Source organism: Acomys minous (assembly GCF_964271855.1).
Source record: "Acomys minous genome assembly, chromosome: 1".
In the NCBI taxonomy this organism is placed as follows: Eukaryota; Metazoa; Chordata; class Mammalia; order Rodentia; family Muridae; genus Acomys; species Acomys minous.
The window spans coordinates 175,033,895-175,059,150 of record NC_140483.1 but is presented as its reverse complement, the minus strand read 5'-3'; the positions used below and the strand labels follow the sequence as shown (position 1 = coordinate 175,059,150).

General features: G+C 44.7%; 1 protein-coding gene and 1 long non-coding RNA gene across 2 annotated transcripts in view; both read right to left on the bottom strand.

Annotated features, from left to right (window-relative positions):
* Positions 1-24,973, bottom strand: part of SH3GL2 (SH3 domain containing GRB2 like 2, endophilin A1) — a 169,109-nt gene extending 144,136 nt beyond the window's left edge. The window contains exon 1 of the mRNA XM_084779129.1: positions 24,776-24,973. Within this exon, the coding sequence (XP_084635255.1) occupies positions 24,776-24,820 (45 nt within the window). The 5' untranslated portion in view covers positions 24,821-24,973. The remainder of the gene's footprint in view (positions 1-24,775) is intronic.
* On the bottom strand, positions 21,149-24,761 carry LOC311595992. Its single transcript, XR_014778646.1, has 2 exons — positions 21,393-24,761; positions 21,149-21,299 (listed from the first exon to the last, which is right to left on the bottom strand). It is a non-coding gene; the product is annotated as an uncharacterized lncRNA (long non-coding RNA).
* Positions 24,974-25,256: the final 283 nt, after the last annotated feature.

Genomic DNA, 25,256 nt, shown 5'->3' with positions numbered 1-25,256 from the left:
CTCTTCTGGCATACAGAACATAGTATACATAATAAATAAATAAATTCTTTTCAAAAAAGAAGATACTTTATATGAGATGAATAGACTCAACAAAATAAGCATTCTGTCATTAACTCTGAGAAATGTGAGGTCAGGTGTGCATGTGTGTGCACGCACACATACACATTCACATACACACACACACTCACACACATACACACACTCACACACATACACACACTCACACATATACACATACACACACACATACACACACACACACACACACACACACACACACACACACACACACAGAGGCACCAGTACTTTACTCTTAAAAGAAAAGCCACCAGAAAGAGAAATGTGAGTCACTAATTACACTCAGTGATTTCAAGGAAAGCAGCAGGCTGCTTCTAAATCTAAAAATATCCCCTGAACATCAAGCCCTGTGCTTGTTTTTCCACCTCCCCCCATTTTGTTGCATATCCATTTGCAACTGAATAATACCAATTAATGAGCAGGATCTTTCAAGATAATGTGAGCTTCAGCAAGCAGAGAGACAGGAGCCTGTGCAGGGGGGGCATAAGGGGGTGAAGGGAGGGGGGAGGGGGCGTGGGTGCTCTCCCACCCACTACAGCATCAGGGCTTCAGCTGAAGACGCAGAGCAGCGCTCCATTTGGGGGGGGGGGGTGTTCTCTCCCACCCACTACAGCATCAGGGCCTCTGCTGAAGACATGAACAGCTCTCCATCTCTGGGATGGAGGGAAATCACAAAGCTTGACACAGAACTAAAAGGGGATAAAAATCTCAGTTTAAAAAAAAAAAAAAGACTTACTGCAGTTACCCCTTCAAGTTTATTACAATTACCATATCCTAAACCTTAGTTCTAAATTCACATGATATTTTTATGTATATAAACAACGCATGCCTCTGCTGTTTGTCTGCTTCTGACTATGTCTAAAACAGAGGCACCCAAGCACTGAGCCAGAGGCTGCGGCACATTAAATCCTGCTGGCAGTTCTGAGAGCCGCATACCGCTAGCTGTAAGAAGCAAACAGATACCTTTTATCAGAACCAGAATAGCATTCCACAGACATATCATTAGCAAAGTTATGCAGCTAAATCATCCCTATATGCAGGGAGGGGCTAGCTCATCCTATCTGGGGGGGGGGGGGAGATGCTCCACACAAACGCTTTATGAAGCTCTTCTCTGAAGACCTGGCTGAGGAAAGATCAGACCCCAAAGCTGTGCTCCTCAGTCCTCTCTGAGGGAGGAGAGTGTGAAGATTGGCTGCCGCAATGTCCTCAACACCACACCATCACTGATGCCTTCAGGGACCCTCCTGCCTTCTCCCTCTGTCTCTTCCTCCCTCTTTTAGGCTGAAGAACGTAGGGTGTTTAATACAAACCGAAGAATTTAAAAACGGTGATCCTTAAAAGGCTGTGTTTCTACGAAACACTGACCCACTTCATGGAAGAAGACCATGCTGTGAAATGCCAGCGTTCAAGCGATTCTAATCAGCGTGTCGCATCACTGCACTTCCTGTGCTTAAACTAGCGCCCAGCTTCTGGACATTTCCAACAACCCATAGACAGCGGCAAAAAAAGCCAAAGTCAGGGCAGAATTTATAGGAATCAAAACTAAGTGCTCATACTGAGGGTGGGCATAGAGCTCTGTGGCACAGCACATCATTTGATCCTCAGTACCAGAAAAGAAAGAAAGGTGGTGAGGAAGAGGGGGGGAGGGGAGGGGGAGGAGGACAAAGGGAAGAAGGAAGAGGAGGAGGAAGAAGAGAAAGAAGGAGAGGAACAGGAACTTTTTTATTAAATTAAAGCTGGGCATCTTAGCACACACCTGTACGCCCAGCACTTTAGAAGCAGAGGCAGGCAGATCACTGCAAATTCAAGGTCAGCCTGGTTAACATGTTAGTTCCAGACCAGTTACAGCCTCGCAAAGCAACAAAAATTAAGGAAAAGAAAGCTTGCAAAAACCAAAGATTACAAACTTTGCTCCAAACTGCCGTCCACCCACATGTCTAGACAGGGACAGCACCTGCACACCGCGTCTTTATTCCTGAAGTCTATCCTCCACCAAAAGCACGAGCGGAAAAGGCTTCCTTGTGAAGACAGAACATTCCTCTTTAATAGCCTCAGGGAATTCCACTTAGCGAATGAACCAGTATTTACATACAAAAAACAATACTACAGTGGATTCTGAACATGTCTCTTTTTCGCACATCTTCGGTGACTCCACCACGTCTAAAATGTATCTTTGTCAGAGGGCATCTGTACCTGGACACAGTGCCTCATGGGCCCCAGGAAGAAAGGAGTCAGGGAACACCTTGTAACCCAAATTCTCTTTTTAATCATGTGTGATCAATCTTAAACCCCTTTATTCATTTTAATTTTTCTAGGTGGTAGTTCTTTATTTCTATGCAGAAAAATAATTACCTATCTTATTCTACAAAAACCCTTAACTCATGTCCAGGAAACACCTCTCTCCGGCTCAAAAGAACCCACAATTTCTTTTTGCTACTTTATAGTATTTTGCTTCCGTATTTGCAGCCGGCAACTTAAGACACTAAAATCCGCGTTAGTGTAAGGGGACGGTAGATGGATCCAGTTTTCACACACGGATGGATACCTAACTGTCTACACATCACTTACCAAACAACCCGTCTCTGGTTGGTGCCTTAATGCTGCTTCCCAGTTTGCCAACGTGCACTTGGACTAGTTATTACTGCATTTGCAATGTTGTTCCATTGACTGGGAAGTGATTTACAAAATGATTCATTGAAAGCATCCTCTGCCAGTGTCAGATTCTGCCCCCGCCATCAATGGGGAACTATGTTGCTTGAGAGGAACGCTCAATTTCTCTATGGCTTTGTTTCCTTATCAGTGCGATGGACTATTGTGAGGACCGATTTACATGGTCAGCACTGAATGCTGTTACTTATGCTTACCATGTTGCTCACACGACACCATGGACCCGACCCCCACCCATCAGGATTTAGAAAGTAAAGCAGAAGGACAATTAATTACTCAAAGGCTACAAAATTTCAAATACGTTCACAGCCATGAAGTGTATCAAAGTAACTAAAAGACTCCTGCAGATAAAGAAGAGGTCTCTAAGAAGGAATATCTGGGTTAGGGTTAGGCAAAGGATGAGTGGGCATGAAGCAGCCCTGAGGCTGACAGGATGTTGGCAGGCAGCACGAAAGGCTCAGGCCCACCTCACTGACCTGACAACACCGAGTCAACTGTTCTGTAGAGGCTTGACCATATATGTCTCCTTGGCCACAATTCACCAAGGGCTGGTTTCAGCATGCTCTTGCCTTTTCAGTTTAAAGTCACATCCTCAGGGAGAAAACCACTGGGCTGCTTAGGGCCTTTGGTAAGAAATCACATAGATTCTGCTCATTCAACAGAAGGTGTTAAAGCTGCAGATGTTCTAGAACTTTAGCATCCCAAGACACAAAAGTACTTTTTACCCACGAGACCACCCACTCCAATCAAAAATACGCAACTGCCCGTCAAGCTGCCTTCTGCTCTTAGAGAAACATAAACAGAAGTACCATGTCAGTATCTGTGATGCTTGATTTCCCAGGTATACTTAATAAATAACCTTTAACCTTTCGCTTTCCTACATATTAAAAGTTGAGAGTCTCCCCACCGGCAGTGTTAGGGACGGCCTCCACGGAGAATCCTCAGCATTGATCTTTGTCACACTTGTGACCAGTTTCCCCATCCATGTCTATATGAGGGCAGGGCTTTGGCAATCACTGCCCTGCCGGTTCCACGATGATGGAGGATGGACATTTTATTCACATTTCCACAAGCAGAACATACGTCACAGCCTGGCAAGTGACAATTTCCTACCGACTGCTTGCAAGATAAGATGTCTGGAGCACAGACATGGAGAAACTTGATCCTGGTTGGGGGAGGGTAACAGAAAGATAGGTTGACATGTCAAGTCAAGAAGGCCCCAGTAGCTCTCCATTTGGGATTCTTGGTCTTTGAAGTCAGAATGTCTTCAAAGTCTTTACTCTCAGAAGTGGCAAAGGCCGGTTTAGGTCCACAGAGGACAGGAAGTGCTGAAGTTGTTCACCTGAGAGACGACCACCAGATGCACCAGGGCAGGGCTGGTAAGAAAACCAAGCAGTGAATTCTGCCGAGAGACACTGACAGTGTTCCAGAAACCGACACTGTGGCAAGTGCCAGTGTTTCAGAATGACAGATTTGGCATCAGAAAAGGGAATGCTATGCAGTAAACTAGAACCCCTATTCAGATCTAGCCAATGGAAAGTGGGGGCTGCATGAACTCTGGTTCCCCCAATTTGATCACTTCCCCTTGGTGGGGAGGCCTGTTGGCACACAGATGAAGGGGAAGCAGGCTATCTGGATGAGACCTGATAGGCTGTGGTCATATGGTAGGGGAGGAGGTCCCCTTCTGTCAGAAGCCTAGGGGAGGGGAATAGGGTGAAAGAGGGAGGGAGGGAGGGTGGGATTAGGAAGATACAAGTGAGGGGATAACAATCGGGATATATTCTGAATAAATTGCAATATAAATAAATAAATAAATTAGAAAAGGAAATGCTACAGGACTAGTAGCCTGGCATAAATGGGGGCCAGAGCAGCATGGAAATAAGCCATTAAGCCTACATTAAAAAGGGGGGCGGGGCTGGAGAGATGGCTCAGTGGTCAAGAGCACTGCCTGCTCTTCCAAAAGGACCCAGGTTCAATACCCAGCACCCACATGGCAGCTCACAACTGTCCGTAACTCTAAGATCTGACACCCTCACACCAATGCACATAAATTTAAAAAAAAAATTTTTTTTAATGAAAATAAATGACTCCTCTTAGAAAAAAAAGAATGAGCCCACAACCCAGAGGAATTCTGGCCGCAGATATTTCACTCATCCAATGGTCATTAATTATCAACCCTATTTTAAAAGGCGGTTCCTGTGTGAGCCAGGTATACTGAATAGACAACACTATTCTACCAAAACCACAAGCATAGAGGCTACAGATCTTTGCACTACCATGTTCGTAAATCAATTTCCCGTTGGTTTATTGCTCCCAAGAAATTATCAAGTAAAAACTAGATTGTAAATCTTCTCTTCAACAATACTATGGAGGAAAGGTTCCCTGAATTCTTCGTCCTCAAAACTCATAACATTCCTGGAAGGAAAAATAAATCTACAGCTGCCTTTAAAATTCTTCCTATAGGTGCAGGAATGAGCGTCTGTGCCTGTGACAACCTCCAGCCCTTGGCAGTTTGGGCAGCATCACCAGGTTGCTCCTCTCCCGCTCTTACCCTCTCAGCCACATGCGCATAGAGTCACGAGAAGCCTGTGCCTCCACACAAGGCATTCACAAGATGTCCACAGTTGCTCCCGATCCTGTCACCTGGTGTGTGAACTGGACAAGTCACTCGGCCTCTGTTTCCTCACCCTAAATGGTTTGGCCAAGATGCCCTCTCTGTGGACAGCTACAGCAGTAATGTGGTACTGCTGTACCATAATGTGGTACAATGTCACTCAGTGTCCCTCTGCAAAGTTAATCTGATTCTTCACTAGTGATAAATGAGGGAGAAATCAAGACAGATATGATATATAGAGCCCTTATTGCTTAAAGAACACAATCATGATGGCTGAATTATTTGACATATTAAATAAGGAATTTTTATTAGCAAAGAAGATTTTTCAAAAAAGCCTCAGCAATAAAGCTGCTATTTTACCTCAAAGTTACAATGTGTGCTCAGCACTGTGAGTTCAATCCCCAGGAATTCCTTAACACCGTCACACACACACACACACACACACACACACACACACACACACTCCAAGAAATTGAAAGAAGAGAAGAAAGTGGTAATATTTGCAAGATTCTCAAACCTAGTTTCAAAATTGAAGAAATGCATGCAGGACTGGGAATACAGCTCAGTAGTACTGTATTTGTCTAACTTGGACAGGCCTGGATTCAGTCCCCAGCACCACATAAATACATCTGTATTTGTGCACACAAATGTGTGTGTGTGTGTGTGTGTGTGTGTGTGTGTGTGTGTCACTGCCCTTCCCCCCCCCCTCCCACCACCCACCCCCGCAGCTTTAAAGACTTTTGGAAGAAAAGCACCATCATCTGATAGACAGGCAATCTGAACATCTTTTTAAGTGAGTTTTCAAGGATGGATAAAGAAGGGAAAATGGAAAAGAGAGGAACAGAAGGAAACAGACGGGCACGGAGGGTTTAATAATCAAGTTTGAGTAACTGGGCCCTGCTTCGAAAATGTGGAATCCGCTCTTTTCATATGTGGACTCTAGAAGTCCTAACATAAAGACGCTACCTGCTCCAGTACCCCAAACTCCTCTGTCTTCTGTGCATATACTACCCCATATTCTATTTGTTCACAGAAGACTCTAGAAAAACAAGCAGAAGAACTGGGGATATGGGAGGGAATTGTTTAGTGTCAAGCTTGTCTCCACAGCCTTGCAAGTGGCAGAAACCAAGAGTGACCTCAGGTAGGCTGGGGAGTCACTACAGCCTGTCACATGGTTTTACGATACCAGTAAGGGGGCAGGGCTGGGGTCTAATCACCCACCAAGGAAACAAAGACAAAACCCTAATGAAATCATAGTGGAGGGCAAGGGAAGGAGCCTGTCAGAGCTGCTTGGGTTTTTTCCAGTCCAAACGTACACCACAGATCTGAGTAAGATGAACCCAGTGATCTCCTCAGAGAAAAACACCGAAGTAGTAAAAGAATGACTCCACAGTGCCAAAGGAGCTCTAAAATCAAAGTCACTTATAAAGCAGCTTATTAAAATACACCTTAACTGCTTTCCAGGAAAGCTCAGAGGCCAGCCTGTAACCTCCCTGTGCTAGCAATGCCGCTTGTGGAGAATGCGGCACAGCCTCTTGCTTCTCAGGAGTCAATGAAGGAGGACATCCCAGAATCTACAGATGTCAGGGATCTATCTACTCTGCTGCCTCTGCCTTCCTTCAGAAACCACCGGGTAGAGGTGCCCACACCAAACGCATGAGGGCCTGAGTCCCATCCCCAGTATCCTTATACAGGTGGGGAGGGAGACATGGCACAAACACACCCACATAGGACCTCGGACAGCATATGTGTTGCATGCAGACATGTCACATGGGTCACTCTATCAGGAACCACACTCTTAAAGCAAACTGACTCTCCCTGACTAGCTGGGGGGGGGGGGGGGGGATGGTGAGGCCCTCCTCCATGCTGAATTGTGGTTTTAGAAGTATCAAATAAACCAAAATAAAAAGTGTGCATCAAAACCATCAAAAGAGAAAAAAAAAAGTTTAGCATAAGCAAATACCATTGGTCAAGAAGCTTAATGAGATTCTGCAGAGATTGGAAAAGTAAGCTCACAAATTATGTTCCTCAGAGATTGATAATATGAGCACCAGGGCACACCAGCAGGTAAGCTATCCACGGAGACACCCTTGTCCCAGCGTGTGGCACGCTTGGTGCTGCCGGTGACCTTGTACGCTTTGCTCCCTCCAGGCAGAGCCGTCATTTCTGAGGCTACTCATAATATTGCCTTTTCTAGCCTGGGCTACTCTGTCTGGGACACCGTAACAAGGCAATATGTGCCCATTATGCTCCTTACACTTTTCACTTTTCTGTGAGTAAGACTGAAACCCCACCCCAACTCCCCGTTCCCATGGTTACCAACACTGTCCTCATATTTCAAAGGGCATCACAAAAAAAGTCCTCTGTATGCTTATGGTATGTGACCACCCCACCTCGTTCTTCTTTGCTAGAATGTCATTGCTTTCAAGTCAGTCTTCTGTGGTGCAGCTAGAAGCAAGAGATGCCAGAGAGTTCCTGGTCAAAGGGCAGGAGACTGAGGAGGGGCAGCTCCCTTCTAGCACCAGGCACATCCTTGTGTACCTCAAAGTCCAGCTGCCCCCTACCCAGCATGCAAAGCAGTCAATGCTCACCACAGACTTCCCAAGGACAAGAAGAGGGGTCTGGAAAACAAAATCTTCATTTACAGAAAGCAATGCTACTGGCTGTTTATGGTACGCCTCCACCTCTCCTTGGAGAGACAAGAAAGGTGGCCACGCATTCAGAAGAAACTGCAGTAGCACAATTCAATCCTGGGCTCAACAGAGGGCAGAGCAAGTAAGTGTCCTTCAGGTAAATGACAAAGGAGACATGTTTTCCAGAAACAGAGTTTACTCTTAGCTCCTACCCTGGCTCCCAGCACTCCTCTATTCCATGTCTTCAACTCAACATGGGAAAGTAGGGGTAGGGATAATGTAGCAAGAAGGAAATTCACTGACAGATCTAATATCAAATTACCAAAGAAAAGAAGGAAAGCAGAAACACAGCCTGCTCATCCGAAATCCCACTGACTCAGGACAATCAATATTTAAATGGTCATATGAAATATAATTATTCGAGCAACAGAAACCAGCATATAAACTATCCGTGTATTTTAGCTACTTTCATTATAAGATTATTCTTACCAATGTCACATATTTTGTGGGGGTTATTCTGTAATGATATGACCACGAATACTTTCTTATACCAATAAATGCTGCTCTGTGGATTAAACATCTATGACATTTTTTTTTCAATCAGAGACCCACTAGGGTTTAGCTCTAGTGTTTGATGTTTGGGTTGTTTCGATAGTCGCAGTAAATAATCTTACTAAGATGAATAATCGTATTCCCAGTCTTGTATGTTGACACACTGGTTTTCTGCGGAGAGGTTCTACATCAGAACTGTGAGACCTGCTGATGTGAAGGGCTAAAGTCTGCACTCTGACCATCAGCAGGAGCCCACAGCTCATGCGGAAAGCAAGCACTCGGGAGGCAGAGACTGGATGATCAAAAATGTAAAGACAGCCTAAGCTCCACAGCCCTCAACTACCACCCCAAAATAAACAAAATGACAGAGACAGACATATCCAAACAGTGTTCCTAACTCACAACGCTGACATCCTTTTCATCTCAGCCCATCTAAACAAAGAAGAACACTGTGTGGTTCCCAAGACTTTTGCATTTTAACCTCAGTCCCTTGTAGCACTCCCATTTGCTGCCTTTTCAAACTCATCTACTTTTTATACCAAAAGGCTTTCCTTTCCACACTGATTATTAACACTTTCTAGGTCTGGCAGCAGGCTACAACAGGACTCATGACAGATCTAACTTTACCATTGAAACCGTATGATCTTAAGTACATTAACCTCTCTAAACTTCATTTTCCTCAGCTATAAAAAAGGAGTTAATAATGCTATAACCTCCCAGGGATCTTATGGGTATTAAAGGAGCTTAATCGCTGCCTAGCTAATTAGCGATTTCTACAATTAAGAAGGCTTATTTTAATGTTCCAAAGTTACAACTTTAGGAGCATATGCTTTAACATCTAAGTAAGAATTTATAACCATGTGATATGTAAGTAAAAATAAAAATTAAAAAAAATGTATACCTAGAGATGACTTTATATTATAAATATTATAGAAAAGAAACAAACAATACAGACTTATTCAGTAAACGTTAGTTGAATGTCTACTATGGGGCAGGCATTGGGAATATAACCCTGAACAGATGAGCTCCCTGGAGGACACCAACAAGGAAAATGGGGATTGCAGAGAAATGTGCCAAGCGATCTACCTGGAGAGCTACCGTGGGGAGTTCCCGTTGTACATCAGCAGGTAGTGGACCCACTCTAAACGTGAGATGATGTCAAGGAGAGAGCTGGTGACTAGTTGGCTATTACACAAAACACAGGAAGGAACTGTCCAGAGGACGAGCGCAGAAGACAGGTTCCAAATTAAGAACATCAACTCTGCAGAGCAAACATTACTTGGCAAAATGTCAAAGACTCATCAGGAACATCCGCGTAGTGGACCACATATAAGGAGCTAAGGGAGATAAGACAACCAGCCAAGGGGGTGCCAAACTCCTTAATAGAGTTCATAGAGGCTCAATGCTGGGAGCCACAAAGGGCCACTGAAGAGCTTTATGCAGAGGCACAACTTTAGATTTGCTCTTTACATCGCCAAAGGGCTGGGCATGTGGCTCAGTAGCAGAACAGCCACCTAGCACGCAGATGACAAAGGCCCCTGAATGGATCCCCACAGAAGAAACAAGCAAAACAAAAATGACAGCTAGATTCTAAATAGCAGAATTAAGACTGGCAGTCTAAGGTGCAAACCTACAAACATGCCCCAAACTATCCTACCCAGCTACGGAACTGACGGATGCAGAAAGGGGCTATGGGAGAGAAGCGCTCACAGGCAGTGGCTGGTGACTGATCTGAGGCTGCAGAGGCACTCGGAGTGGAGAGACACTGAGAGGAAATGTGGGCCGCGCCCTGAGCATCCACACTGGGCCCCTCCTGACCATGATCTATATATCTCCTGGTGACTGGGAGCCTCAGTTTCCCTTGATGATCACCTTCCACTGCACTTCTGCACACGTGAGACAGGCTGCTCTAAACAAAGAGTCTTTTTAAAATAAAAGATAATGAAACCTCATAACTGATATAAATAGAACCCCCCCCTGATGGTCAGAGGACAGTGGGGGCATTTATAACTTCAGTCTGTGGGAAGGGGGTGTTGTGAGTCAGTCAAAGCGGACGAGTTCCCTTATAAGGACAGAGACAGAGCAAGGACTTTCTCTTCCTGTATTCTCACTACACTTGACACAGAATTTCTGTGACCTCATCTGGGGAAACATGTAGAGAGTTCTTACCACAAGCAGCCAGTTCTGCAAATGTTTCTATAGGAGATACTATCGGAACCTCTCACTCAATGAACTTTGACCCTATCTGAAAAGACTATCAGATCTCCCAGGGCTGTCCTGGCCTATGGGATATCACCACACAGGTGATGTCCTCTGCTGTTAGCTGACCAGCTGTAAATCATAGTTGTCTTCGATGGAGAAACTCATAGGAACAAACAAAGTTGTTCATACTCTCTGTAAGTATTCAGTACAATATTCCAAGTCTTAACCAGAACAATAAGACACCTTAAGGAGACCAAGGAGATACAAATTGGAAAGAAAGAAGTAAAGATCTTTATTTGCAGATGATATGACAATACGCATATGGGAACCCTAAAAATTCCACCAGGGAACACCTATGGCTGATACATACTTTCAGCAAGATAGCTGAATACAAAGTTAACCTACATAAATCAATAGCCCTCCTATATGCAAATGACAAATGGACTGAGAAAGAAATCAGGGAAACAATGTCTTTTGCAATCACCTCAAATGATATAAAATATCTTAAGGTAACTCTAAGCGAGCAAGTGAAAGTAAAAAGGACTTTAAGATATTGAGGAAAGATATTGAAGAAGACATCAGAAGATTGCAAGATCCCCCATGCTTAAGGGTTAGTAGGTTTAATATAGTGAAAATGGCCATCCTACCAAAAGCAATCTACAGATTAAATGCAAAGTCCATCAACCTTCCAACACAATTCTTCACAGATCTTGAAAAGACAACTTGCAGCTTCATATGGAAACACAGGTGGGGGTGGGGAGGGAGAAAAGATAGCTAAAACAATCCTTAATAATAAAAGAACTGCTGGGTGTATCAGCATCCCTCACTTCAAACTGGATTACAGAGCTATAGTATTAAAGGGGCATGATATTAGCATAAAGATAAATATGCCAATCAACGGAATCGAATTGAAGACCCATATGGAGGTCCACACACCTATGGCTACCTGATCAAGAAGCCGTAAGTACATACTAGAAAAAGCAAGTATCTTCAACGAATAGTGACGGTCAAAATGGGCAACTCCATGTACAAGAATCCAAACAGATTCATACTTACCACCCTGCACAAAACTCAACTGCAAATGGATCAAAGACCTCAACATAAAACCAGATACACTGAACCTGATAGGAAAGTGAAAAATAGACTTGAACTCACTGGCACAGGAACGACTTTCTGAACAAAACACCGTAGTGCAGGCTCTAAGATCAACAGTTAATAAATGGGACCTAATGAGACTGAGAAGCTTCTGTTACAATAAAAGACCTTTTTTTTAAAGTCTACAGAATAGGAAATGATTTTTCCCAACTACAAATGCAATAGAGGGCTAATATTCAAATTTTTATAAAGAACTCAAAAAACTAGATACCAAGAAAACAAATACCCCAATTATAAAATGAGGTACATATTTAAACAGAGAATTCTCAAAAAAGTAAACTCAAATGGCTAAGAAACATTTAAAGAAAGGTTCAACATCTTCAGTCATGAAAGAAATCCAAAATAAACTACTTTGAGATTTCATCTTATACTCATCAGAGTGCCTAAAATCAATTAAAGAAGTGACAGGCCATGCTGGGGAGAGTGTGGAGCAAGAGTAACACTCCTTCATTGCTGGGGAAACTGCACACTTGTCCAGCCACTATGGAAATCAGTATGGTGGTTCCTCAGGAAGATGGAAATCAATCCACCTCAAGATTCAGCTATACTACTTTTGGGCATATTTCCAAAAGTCACTTCATCCTATCATACAGACACTTGCTCAACTACCTTCACTGCTTTTCTATTTATAATAGCCAGAAACTGGAAATAACCCAGATGTCCCTCAACAGAAGAACAAATAAAGAAAATGTAGTACATTTACACAATGACTATTACTCAGCAAGATAGAAAAAAAATGAAATCAACAGGTAAATAAATGCAATTAGGAAAAAAAAAAGCATCCTCAGTAAGTAACCCAAACCCAGAAAGACACAGAAACTGCTATGTATTCACTTGTGTGTGGTTATTAGCTGTTAAGTCAATGAAAACCAAATTACAATCCATAGGACAACAAAGGTTGGGTATAGAGTAAGAGCCTCGGACATGCAGATAGATCTCTCTAAAAAAGGTAAACAGGATAGTTACTGAGGATGGGGGACTGGGAGTTGGAGAATCAAGTGGTGAGGGGGAAGGTAGGGGGAACAAGGAAGGAGCACAGGGAGAGACAGCTAAAACCAAGGACCATTGTAGGGTTACTATGGAGACCTAACATACAACAAGCAGCTTCCTAAAATATACACATATATAAAGGCAATCACCAAGTCATGGAGAAGACAGAGAAGAGTCAAGAAACTGGCCATCTTTTGTCACCAAAACAAAAACCTTCAAATCCTAGAACTGGATTACATCAAATTGAGTTGTTGGCCTTGGGGAAGGGGCCCCAGGGGAATCCCCCAAACAGCCCAGCCTGTTGCCTGGAGTGTAGGATGCGCTGCACAGACTGACAGCCAGGCCCCAAGGCTGAACACTCTTTAGAAGTCTGTTTTCTAATGAGAGACAGAAAGAGGGTGGGTCTGGATAGGAGGAAATGTAGGGAGTAACTGGGAGGAGTAAAGAGAGAAGAATCTAATCCTGATATTTTATGTGAGAAAAAATATATTTTCAGTAACAGGAAACAAACAAACAAATCACAGATGCCACTGCCCTTGGCCTAGATTTCAGAAATTTGGTGAATTGTCTCACAACAACCTGACAAATGCTTTATTTGCAATTATTCACTTCAAAGAACAAAACCAAGACTGCAGGCGAACTGGCAGAGTGAAGGGGCAGGGGCGCAGAGTGAGGTAAGGGGGAAGGGCCAGAGCTAGGGGGTCTCTCCAGCCACAGCACCCAGCGAGCTCCACTGGCCCAGCATCAGAATTCTTCCCATACAGAGTGATGCGAGAATGTTGTGAATTCTTCTTGAAGTAGACTTGGCTGACTAAATCTTTGGCTACGGATTATCAACTTAACCTTTGGCCCTTTTCTCCTCCCTAGATGTTAGGGTTGGGCTTAACTTGCCCACCTCGAATTACCCCTCCATCTAGTACCAGCCCCATCCTGAAGTTATAAAGGAGCCCCAGCCCCCAGTCATCTCATTAGCACAAAAAGACTAACCTTGCAGAAAATTCCAAAGAGGCTTTTTGTCAGAAAATTGGGACCAAGGCCAAATACATAGCGTGTAATGCCGTCCTCCAGGCCACCCAGCCCGAGTCAGGATGGGTAACTTCATTTCTCTATTCTGCTTTTACTTCTTACAAGTCCCAGGACACTGACAGTAAAGCTTTGCTAATCTTGTCTAACAAAGTCAGAATAAACCCCAAGTGCACATATTTACCCAAGAGTATACGCATGTGATATTGTTTTTAATAAATGACATGTTCCTCTTTTATGAAAATGATGCTGCGGCTCAGTTCTCTGATATGTTTCAGGAGCTCAAGGCTACTTGGAATTAGATGGAGACAGGAGAACTGTGAGTTCCAAGGCAGCTTGGGTGGGTAGCACTCAGAAATCCCCTCACATTGCCACGATAGAGAGAGGGGGGGGGGAGGGAGGGAGAGAGAGAGAGAGATAAAAGGTGGAATGATTCATTTTTAAGTCAAAGGAATGGTTAAATCTGTACATCAAATCAGCAGAAGCTCAGCTGATAAAAACACCACATACTTCTGGGTGTGTCTAAGAGGGAGTTTCCTGGAATACACTTGCATTTTAATCAGACTAAATAAACTAAATACACCCAATCCCTTAGGGACCTGGATAGAAGAAATGGGCAGAAGAAAAGGAATTTCCCCTGGCCTTCCACTTCCACCTTCTGCTGCCTTCAAACAGCAGACGGCAGGTTCGAGAGTCTTGATTCCAGAGCTTGAGGACAGCCCCAGGCCTAGTCTTCTTTCGCCTTAGATTGTACGTTACACCTTCAGCTACCTTGCTTCTTGTGTCTCTGTTTGGACAGAACGTCAAATTCAGGTTCCTGATCTCCTGTTCAGGGTGTAGTGTAGGACTTCTGGGCCTTTGCAGTCTCCTGAGCCACTGGCCATCACAAAGCCCCTCTTATAGCTATAGCCAGGAGAACCTGGCTGAGGAATCCTGACTAACACAGTAGGAAACTAAGTACAAGTGCCACCTAAAACATATCCACTTATCAGATCACTGCAGCAACTGTATTCATCAAAGCAAATGACGAATTTAAGAAACAGGCAAATTATTTCACCATACAGAAAGAAACTACAGCATCCAAGAGACCGAACTCTGAGCTGACTGTCCAGGCATTCATAGCAAGAAGCATCCAGGGTGTCACTGGGCAAGAAGAATCTTGAGGCCATAAAGGGGTAACTCTCATCACATGACAGCCACGTAACTCACTGTGCCCCCTGAAAAGCAGAACTAGATGAGATCGGGGGCATTCAGGATGGTGTATCATTGACCCAGACCATCAAAGCATCATCATCTGTACTTTCCTGTTCTCATCGGTAAAGCTGAGACAATATTTTATCTCCCTCAAAGGGTTGCTATTGAGGATTGAGTAAAATAATGTGTATAAGATGCTCAAGGTGTTATATCATATATATACATACACACACACATATACACATATAATTATTATCATTGGAGTATGACAAGTTTATAACTTTCATACATATATGATGATCCTAATGGTTTCAAATGTTTTTGATATTTTTGAAAATATTCTCCAAGTAGACATCCTGTGCTTCTGTGTGTCCTCATAATATTTGCATAGACATGAAATATCTTGTATTGGGGGAGTGGATTATGGTGCGGGTGGAGGGGGAGGGAGCAGAATTAGATAGCAGTCGTCAAGTTTTGACAAACAATTGGCACGGGCTTCATAATGTTCCCCATCTATCACATATCCTTTCACATAAGGCAGTTTATGATTAATAATGATCTGAGTTTCATGAAATATCACTTGGTCCAGCTTAAGTGGATCAAAGGCTAGAAGTCAAGTGAGAAGTTAGGTGTGTTAGAAATACACTGGGGGTCACAGGGAAAGAGATGGTGGTGACCCCACGTGAAGGGTCCCAACAAGGCACAGCTGCCCCGTCATCAGGAGGCTGCTCTCAGAAGACCAGGCCAAGGGGCCAGGGAGTGCACTTGGTTTCTAATGCAGTCGTTTGTGACTCACTAGTTTTACAAGAGTCAGCCCAGAGGACATGAAGGAAGAAAGAAGGGGCTTCCCACTTAGTTCGCAAGCACCTTCTTGCAGACAAAGGCTCTACCCATTGAGTGTGAGTAAAACATTTGCATAAAAGTTTTACAAGGCTGAGGAGATAAAAAAAACGATTTTAATTCCTCGTTATAAATACAAGGTTTACAACATCTGGTAGAAAAGACTGCTATGTATTGCTTCTTGGAGGTATAGGAGGAGACCAGGACCTCAGGGTACTAGCATGTTAACTTACCTGGGTAAATGCTTCATGCTGCTACTGACAATCAAATGTCCATTTCACTAGTGTACACATGGTGGATGGCGTCCTCAGCGAAAGCTTGAGGGTTACAGGTCTCCCCTACTCACATGCAGCCACGTGGGCAGTTACATAGCTAACAGTTTTAAAAAATAACTGTTCACAGCACTACCCTTAAGCCAACGGAGTGTGCTAGGGCCACCTCAGTGAGCACTGTGGACAGACAAGAAGGACGAAAGCTCGGTCCCCGTGCAGTCAGTGCCTACAGGGCATTCTGCCTTTAGGTTACTCATTCAAACATTGGACCATCAATTTTCTTCCTGGCCAAGTTGCTCACCGTGGCACTAGCACAGGATAGTAAGGCACATAGAGCCCTGTGAATGATCTCGGTCTCCTTAAAAAGAAGTTTAACATGGTCTCCGAAGGTAACTCATGGGCTAAATACTGGAGTTAGAGATAGGAAAGAAAGAGCCTCAAGGGGCAGCATAAAGGGAACACATATTGGGGCAGAGATGCAAGAGAAAGTGGCAGAAAGTTACACATCTGCTAGGGTGTAAGAAAGCCACACAGAGTAAGGAGGTCACAGTGGGAAAGAAGGGAGCATGGGGTGCCCAGGGCCTCTGTTACTCTTAGTTTTTGTGTGTGGGAAGCTGTGCTAAATTCTGCCATGTCAAAAATCCCATGCTTAGACTGCTCGCTGTGACCTTCCAGCTGCTGAGCTCTGACGGAACAGGTCTTTGTGTTCCAGGCCATTCTTCGACTATTTACCTTTGAAAGAAGTAGGGAAGTCCCTACTAAGAAACACCTGGAAGGTTAAGGAAATCCTTTCAGAGAGCTACTCAGTAATAGGAAGTTCTTACAGGGAGCTATTCAGGCTATTTTGTCTTGCCTTGGGAGCTAGGGAGAGGGATCAGAATAGATCCTATTGACCTTACTAGCCTGCATTAAAGAGAATCTTGGTCAGAAATTTCCTGACTTGATTCGTTATTTCTCGAGTCTCTGTATCCTACTTTCAATCCCCACTCCCTCTTTCAGGTGACATGACAGACAAGATGCAGAATTGTTCCCCTCTCAGTCCTTTGGATGAAAGAGCGACACACAATCTACCCTTTTTCACCAACCAAGACCCTTAACTAAGTTTTGAAAGAAATGTTATTGCCTGTGGTGGTTTTGAATGTAAAATGTGCCCCCACAGGCTCAGGCGTTTGAACACTTGTTTCCCAGTTGCTGTTGCTGTTTAGGGAGGTTTGGTCAATGTAGCCTTGTTGGAAGGAGTTGTCACTGAGAGCAGGCTCTTAGCACTTCCAACCAATGTCTCTGCCTTGCCCTTGGGTTTGAACATGTGAGCTCTCAGCTTCCTGTCCCTGCTGTCACACCTGCCACTTGCTGCTAGGCCTCCACACCATGATGGACTCTTATCCTTCTAGAACCTTAAGCCAAAATTTCCTTCTTATATAACTTGCCTTGCTCAGGGTATTTTATCACAGCTACGGAAAAGTAACTACTACAGGACCAATCAGCCTAGAGCCATGAGTAGTTAAAGCAACCGCTGCATTTACATAAGCAGGGGTGTTAAAAGGACAGCTATACATCTCCCAAAGATGCCACACTTCCTTCTACTCTCACTAGCTCAGACCAAATACCAGAGAGAAGAAAAGAATTCCTTCTGGATCACAGACTGACCAAGCATGACTACTGTAGAGGCTGAACCTTTCGCAGCACTGACCAGCAGGACAGTTAGCGTAGGCACTGGGCCTTCCCAATGCTGACTTGGCAAGACAACAGCAGGAAACACAACAGGAATGAAACTGCTGTGACTCCCATCCACTGACCCTTCACTGGGCTTAGCACATCTGGTACATGTAAAGGTCTGGGTAGAGCGTCATGTGTCCTGTATTGTGCCTGGATGTTCAGGTTTTTCTTGGCACTATAAAACTGCCAATTCTTAGGGAATGTTCAGTTTTCACTATAAGAAATAGATCTCTGTTTTGCATATGGAAATTCAAACGAGACCTGAAAAATACTGTAAGAGCTCTTTTAGAAGCCTAAGCATTAAAGTAAACATGCCAGCATCGAGGGTGTGCTTCTAAAGTGTTACAGTCTCTTCTCCATGCTCCAACCCTATGGCCACACCCAGCTCAACACTGAAAGAATACAGAACAAGGCTGCACAGTTAGAAGAACAAAAAAGGGAAAGGAAAAGGGGGAGGGGGAGGTCAAGACAATCCCCTGATTTCTTATTCAGGGTCGCCTGCCTATCGGGGTAAGGCCTTAAACACAGAATGAAGCCTACCAGTTGCCCATTTTAAGCAGTAGAATGGTCCTGAACCTGTACCTTTTCACCCAGTTATAAATTCTCATATCTCTCTTTTCACCTCTTCACCTGCATGCTAACAAAGTCCTGAGTTCCTGGGAGCCCAGGACTCCACTAGAAACACTGCCCAGGTAGCAGAGTCGAATGCACTCTGTATGACCTAGTTTTCCCTTCCCAAACTCCCATGCCCCTAGCTTCACACAATAACTGCCCCCCAAAAAGAATATTTTTTTAGATCAAGTCTTGCTGTCTGCAATAATACTGTAATTAATTTGAAAGACAGTCAAACCTTTCCTAACTGGATTAAAACTAAAGCACACAGAAACTCAACAGAAAGCATTAATGAAGAAAAGTTTCAAAAAAAAAATGTATCAAACTTCAGTCAAGGAAAACCACAGCCTCTAGAGAAATTACTTAGTTATTGCTTCCACTGACACGCCAGAGACATGTCCATTGTCAAGTGCATGGGTGATTATGAGCTCATTAACAACCTTTTTAAAAAGGAAAGAAAAAAGACAAAGACATGGTTCAAACCATCCTTATTATGCAAGCACAGCGCTCTCTCCAGCACTATCCCAGCCAATCCTAGCATCTCCTGGAAGGTCTCTTCTATTTATTTGGCTGCCCCTAAATTTAGTTCAGAGAAGGCTAGATTTGGGTCAGGTGCTGTCAAGTCCAGTTACTGTCAAGTTCAGTTACAAAGATGGGTGGATGGATGGCTTCTCTCCTAAAAATGTTACCAGTTTTTCACCCTACGATTTTATTTTGTGGAGGAAGGCAGGGGTTAAGAATACCTTTAAGAGGCTAGCCACCAACTAAGCACTCTCTACCAGGGAAATGCACTCATGATGTTTGGTATATAGTTTACAAAACACACAGGGCCAGCACAGTCTATTGACATACTTACCAAGAAGATACAGGCATAGGAGCCCTGGGCCAAACTCATGACTTCAAAGCAACAGTGAGTTAACTGTGTAAGGCAACCAATTAAGAAAGTGAAATTTTAATATATAAAGTCATAACTGAATATTTAATTACAATTAATTAACTTTAATGCTGTTTCCTAAATCAACAAACACAAAAGCAGATTTACAGAAAATACTGCATGATGAATAAAAGAGAAAGGCCTGGAGCACCAGTGGAATCAATTTTTCTCAGGCAAAAAAAACTCTGCTGTGACAACACACACCCATGAGACTGTGTCATAGTCACATGCTACCCAAATGAGCTTTATCAGTTAAAAAAAAAATCTGAAGATGCAGACAGACAGAGGGACTGTGGTTGGAGCAAATGCCCAGAGAGTTCACCTGCTGGGACCTCAAGACAGCAGCACTGAGAGCTGGGACTTAGGGGAAAGTTAGTGGGGTCTCCAGGCACAGTGCTCACAAACGGCTTCATTTTTTTCTCAATTAAAAGAGAGGCCACCACTTTTATTGTGCCTTTTAACATACCCACTTGCCCTCCTGACTTGCAGCGTGAGCTGGACACCACAATCCCTCAGCGGATGCAGCCACTTAATCTTAGATTTCCCAGCCTTCGGAATCATAAGCCAAAATAAACCTCTTTCTAAACGACTCAATCTCAGGTCGTTGTTACGGCAACAGAAAATAGAGTAAGGTAACAGGCGCACGTTTCTCTTGGGGTGGATGACTGTCGCGGAGGACGGAAGCCTAGTAACACACACAGGAGGTATTTGTTTCCCACAGTTTGGGAGTCTAAGGAAATGCAGGATCAGGACAGCAGCAGATTTTTACCTAATGGAGACTCGATCTGTTGGGAAGATGGCATCCTGTTGCTACCCCCTCACTGTGGCACATTGGAATGGGTGCTCTCTCTCCAGCCTAGAGGCGCAGTAGTGAAGTTGTGATTCCATGTGTGTTGCGGGGAGGGGGAGCCCTCAGATTTAATCACCTCCTAAATACTGACTCCTAATAATCTCTTATTAGCCATTAATTTTCAACACATGCATTTGAAGTGGGGACAACTCAGACTAGAGCAATAGCCTACCAAACTGATGAAAAACAAGAAACTGTTTCCAGTCCCATACAAAAGAAAATTACATATTACTTTAGAAAGAACTGCCCTCCTCTAAATGTTGGTTCAAATGCAGTAGTAAGAATACTATAACAAACCATTTTATGAAAAATAGGCTATTATTTAAAGGATATCCTCCAAAAAATGTTTATGTTGAAATTCTATCTCCATTAACTCAGAGTGTGACCTTACATGAAAATAAGGACACTGCTGATATGGTCGTCCTGGGGTAGACAGGCTCCTAACCCAACAAGACCGGCACCCTGGTAAAAACTGAGACTTGAGCACAAACACACGCAGACAGTAGTACCATGTGAACTTGAAGACAGAACCAAGGTGATGCATCTACAAGTTAAAGTAAGCCAGACAATCAATAAAGCCCCAGAAGTTAGAAACGGGGCCTGGAGAAGCTCTTGTCTGATGCTATGGGAGGAAGCATAGCCTTCCTGTTGCAGTGACCTCAGACCTCATGCGCCTGTACCCCAAGATTAATGACTCAGTACATTTCTGTCAAATCCCTCGGTTGGTGATACTTTGCTATATAAATTCTAGCAAACTAGTAATGTAATGATCTAAAACAGTTCACCCTGTAAAAAATTTCTTAAACTGCCATACAGTTTGGTTTTTTTTTTAAATATTTATTTATCTATTTATTACATACACAGTATTCTGCCTCCATATACACCTGTACATCAGAAGAGGATACTAGATCTCATTACAGATGGTTGTGAGCCACCATGTGGTTGCTGGGAATTGAACTCAGGACCCCTGGAAGAACAGACAGTGCTCTTAACAGCTGAGCCATCTCTCCAGCCCCAACTGCCATACAGTTTGAAGTACGCACAAAGACCATGTACGTACCATATAGTGGTTTGAATGAAAATGGCCCTGTAGGCTCACAGGGAGTGGCACTATTAGGAGGTGTGGCGTAGGTGTAGCCTTGTCAGAGCAAGTGTGTCGGTGGGGGATGGGCTTTGAGGCTTCTGATGCTCCAGCCAGGTCTGGTGACTCATTCTCTTTTCCTGCTGCCTGTGGATCCAGATGTAGAACTCCGAGCTGCCTCTCTAGCCCCATGTGTGCCACCATCATGATCATAGACTAAACCTCTGAACTGTGAGCCAGCCTCAATTGGACATTTTCCTTTAAGAGAGTTGCCATAGTCATGGTGTCCCTTCACAGGACTAGGACCCTAAGTAAAACACATATATCAAACACGAGGTGGTCACGAGGTGCAGGAAGAAAAAAAAAGTAGGAGTTGCAGGATGCTAACCAGAACCAAAGCTATTTTTACATTGACCGCTGCAAATTCAAATGAGTTTTTTTTAAAGGTGGCCTTACTGCTGATAAAATGAAATCTCTATGTAAATAAAACTCAATGAGCAGGGTGTGGTGGTGCAGGCCTTTAATCCCAGCACTCACTCAGGGAGGCAGAAGCAGGCGGATCTCTATGAGTTCCAGGCCAGTATGGTGGACAAAGGAAGTCCAGGACAGCCAAGGCTACACAGAGAAACCCTGTCTCAAAAAATACAAAAGAAAAAGAGAGAGAGAGAGAGAGAAAGAAAGAAGAAAAAGAGAAAGAAAAAAAGCTCACTGAAGGTAGTGTGATAATTGCTCATTTGTCCTACTTTACAATTAAAATTATTCAATTACATAGTAACTATTGACAACAGAAAAATCAATTTTAATATTTTTTAAAAACCGCAGGGACAGACCCTAATCAGGAATCCTAAACCAATGGTGCAGACACTAAAGGTATATTCTATTAACAAAATCCCAGGCACCCCTCGCTAACACAAGCAAAAAGCTCAGTTCCACAAAAAGGTGAAATGCTGCCTTGTGAGCACCAGCAGGGCAGTCCACACCAGGAGCCATGGCAGCCTCACACTTCCTCTGCAGCTAAGGTCAGATTCTGGAACCAGTGTGGGAAAGTGGCTGCAGAAGCAGGGCACGACCGTTTCCCTCATACCTCTGAGCACGCCAACACCAAGCCTGGCTTCACACACCCTCTAGAACACACATCCATGCACAGGGGAGTAACCTTTGCCTTAAGTTTTTAGAGACTGAGGCTCCATTAAGCTATGAACAGGACTGTGCTGCCTTAAAACAAAATGCTTCTCGGCAGAGGAAAGAAACGATAGTGCACCCGAGTCCAGGGCAGTCAATAGCAAGTTGGTTTTTAGCAGAACTCCTCCAAGCCTGGGAAGAAGGCGTCGGTCCATATTGCAGCTCCATTTCATCCTTTCTCCCTTCCAGGTTGGGTACAGGCGCAGGATTAACTGAATCGGAGTCAGATGGTTATTGTGTGTGACAACAAACCTAAAAGCTGTAGCTCCAGCTGTTTCCCCCAGTTTCATTATTCCCAGTGGAAGGGAAGGTGCCTGACGCTAGTTAGACGATGCCTAACGTTAACAGCCATCACTCGTTACACGTCATCTACGTGTGCTCGACCAATTCATCTATCCTATGTTATCCCTGAGAAAGGAATGTTAGCCTCATTTTTTTTAGCAAGGGAAGATTCAAAAACTAGCTGTTTAAATCCAGAGACAGTAAGGGGGAGGGTGTCAAATCTTAGCCTTTTCTACCCCAAAAGCCAAGCCTTCTAAATGCCTTGTCGTTAAAAAAAGCATTTGATGTTGGTTTAAAAAAAATCATTGTTTCAGTCTAGTTTAGAAATGTGACAGGTACCAAAATTTAAAGTGTGGGGTGGAGGTGGGGGGGGGGGGGTTGAGGACACATCAGTGAAGTCCTTGGCCATTCGCTGGTAGCAGAGATTGGTTCTGTAAAACGGAAAAGCTGCCAGAATCAAGTCAACTTTGTACTTGATTGTACATTTCTGATGGAGATATTGCAAGTCTACTGAGAAAACCATAAGTGTGTGTGTATACATATATATGGGCGTGTGCATATATGTGAATATATATACATATACGTGTATGTGTGTATGTGTGTGTGTGTGTGTGTCTGTGTGTGTGTGTGTGTCTGTGTGTATTCCTAAAACAGCTTTTTTCTCCTTTCCTAAACTGACAGAACATCTTGATGAGGGTAAGTCTGTGATGACAGCGCTGATGCTCACGGGTGAAATTCACTTTGCATCTTAAGCAAACTTAAGGAAGGCGGCCCCTATCTTTTCCCTGTGCAGGTTGCAACAGTACTGCTGCCATGGGATTCCAGAAGGAGAAACTGCAGAAGCTGCACGATTGAGGCTACCTTAAGATAAGGATCTTTAAGGCTACATTACGCAAAAAGTATTTAATGGTTTATCAATAAAGGCTTGTGTTACTAAATATATCTTAAAATTGAATCTGTTCCAAATGAATAAAAGGATTGTAATTCCACACATTATGTAAGAACTGGGTCACACTGTAAGTATTTACTCCCATATTCTCTTTGTAAAACCCTTCAGTTGGGTCCAATGAGATTTAAATTATGAGGGTCTGAGTTAAATGGATTTTAATCATAGTTTATTCACCTCCCCCAGAAAATGTGGTAAATGAGTCACTACAAATAAACCGACGGTAATTTTCAAGTTTTTAACAACGGAGTTATGCGTTTGCTGTAAAACCCTGTGGGGAAACTTTAAAGACACGAAGCCCACTGATGAAGCCCTGGCCACAAACAAGCTTCACCAAGGAGTTCTCCAGGGAAAAGTTAATGCATGCATGCGCCTTGAAGGAACCACATCCTCCCATGCTGGGAGCCTGGGGAGGAGGGGTTCAGAGGAGGCCGAGGAGGAGCACAGAGCCTAGAAAGCCAAGCCCCAGCAACCCGGCAGCTTCGAGAGCGAACTCCACTCCTGTCAACACATCCCAGGACAGTGGGGCGCACCGCACCGCAAGGTCACCGCACCGAGGCGACTTTACATAACCTCCCGCCGCGCCACCAGGCACCTGCGCGGCACCCTCGCTGCGGTGCCCGAGAGCTGCTTTACGGGTACCGAGCGCCTGGGAACCCCGGTGGGGAACCAGGACTGCGGAGATAGAGAGCGGTGGCGCCAGGGACAGGGAACTGGGGACTGGGAGCCAGGGTGGAGGGGTTGGCAGGGACTCGGAGCGGGGAGAGGAAGGAGGGATGCAGCCGCCAGGGAGCAGGATCGGGGAGGAGGGACGAGCGGAGACAGGGAGCAGGGTCACCGAGCCGGGCCACCGCTGAGCGCCCTACAGGGACCGGACCTGGCCAGGGAAGGCGCAGGGGAGGGCGCCATCCGTCCGCGGGGGCCGCCCCTGGCGCACCTGCACGCGCCCTACCTGAGTAGCTTTGTGGAACTGTTTCTTCAGCCCTGCCACCGACATGATGGGATGCGGGAGGCGGCGTGGCGTGCACCTGCGGATGCGGAGAGGCGGCAAAGGGTCGCCGGGCCGCCGCTGATCCTGCGGCCGCGGGAGCTGCTGGCGCGGGGGCGCGGCGCGGGACGCGGGCTCGTGCGGAGAGACACCCTGACGTCAGGGCGGGTGATGCGGCCTCTTAAAGGGGACGCGGGAAGCCCCGCCCCTGGCGCCTGCGGGAGGCAGGTGAGCTCCCCCGGAACCCTTGCACTGTTCAAGGGACACTGCCTCTCCACCATCAGAAGCCCGGGATGAACTTAAGCTGTGGGGGTCGTTCGTGGCCCTGGCAGACGGGTCCCCGGGTCCTTTGGCAGTTCAGACTCAAGTGACCCTGCCTCCAGGTAGCCGCAGTGGCACTGCTTGCATACAGCCCTTGCCCTTTGAGCCTAGCCTCCTTGCAGCT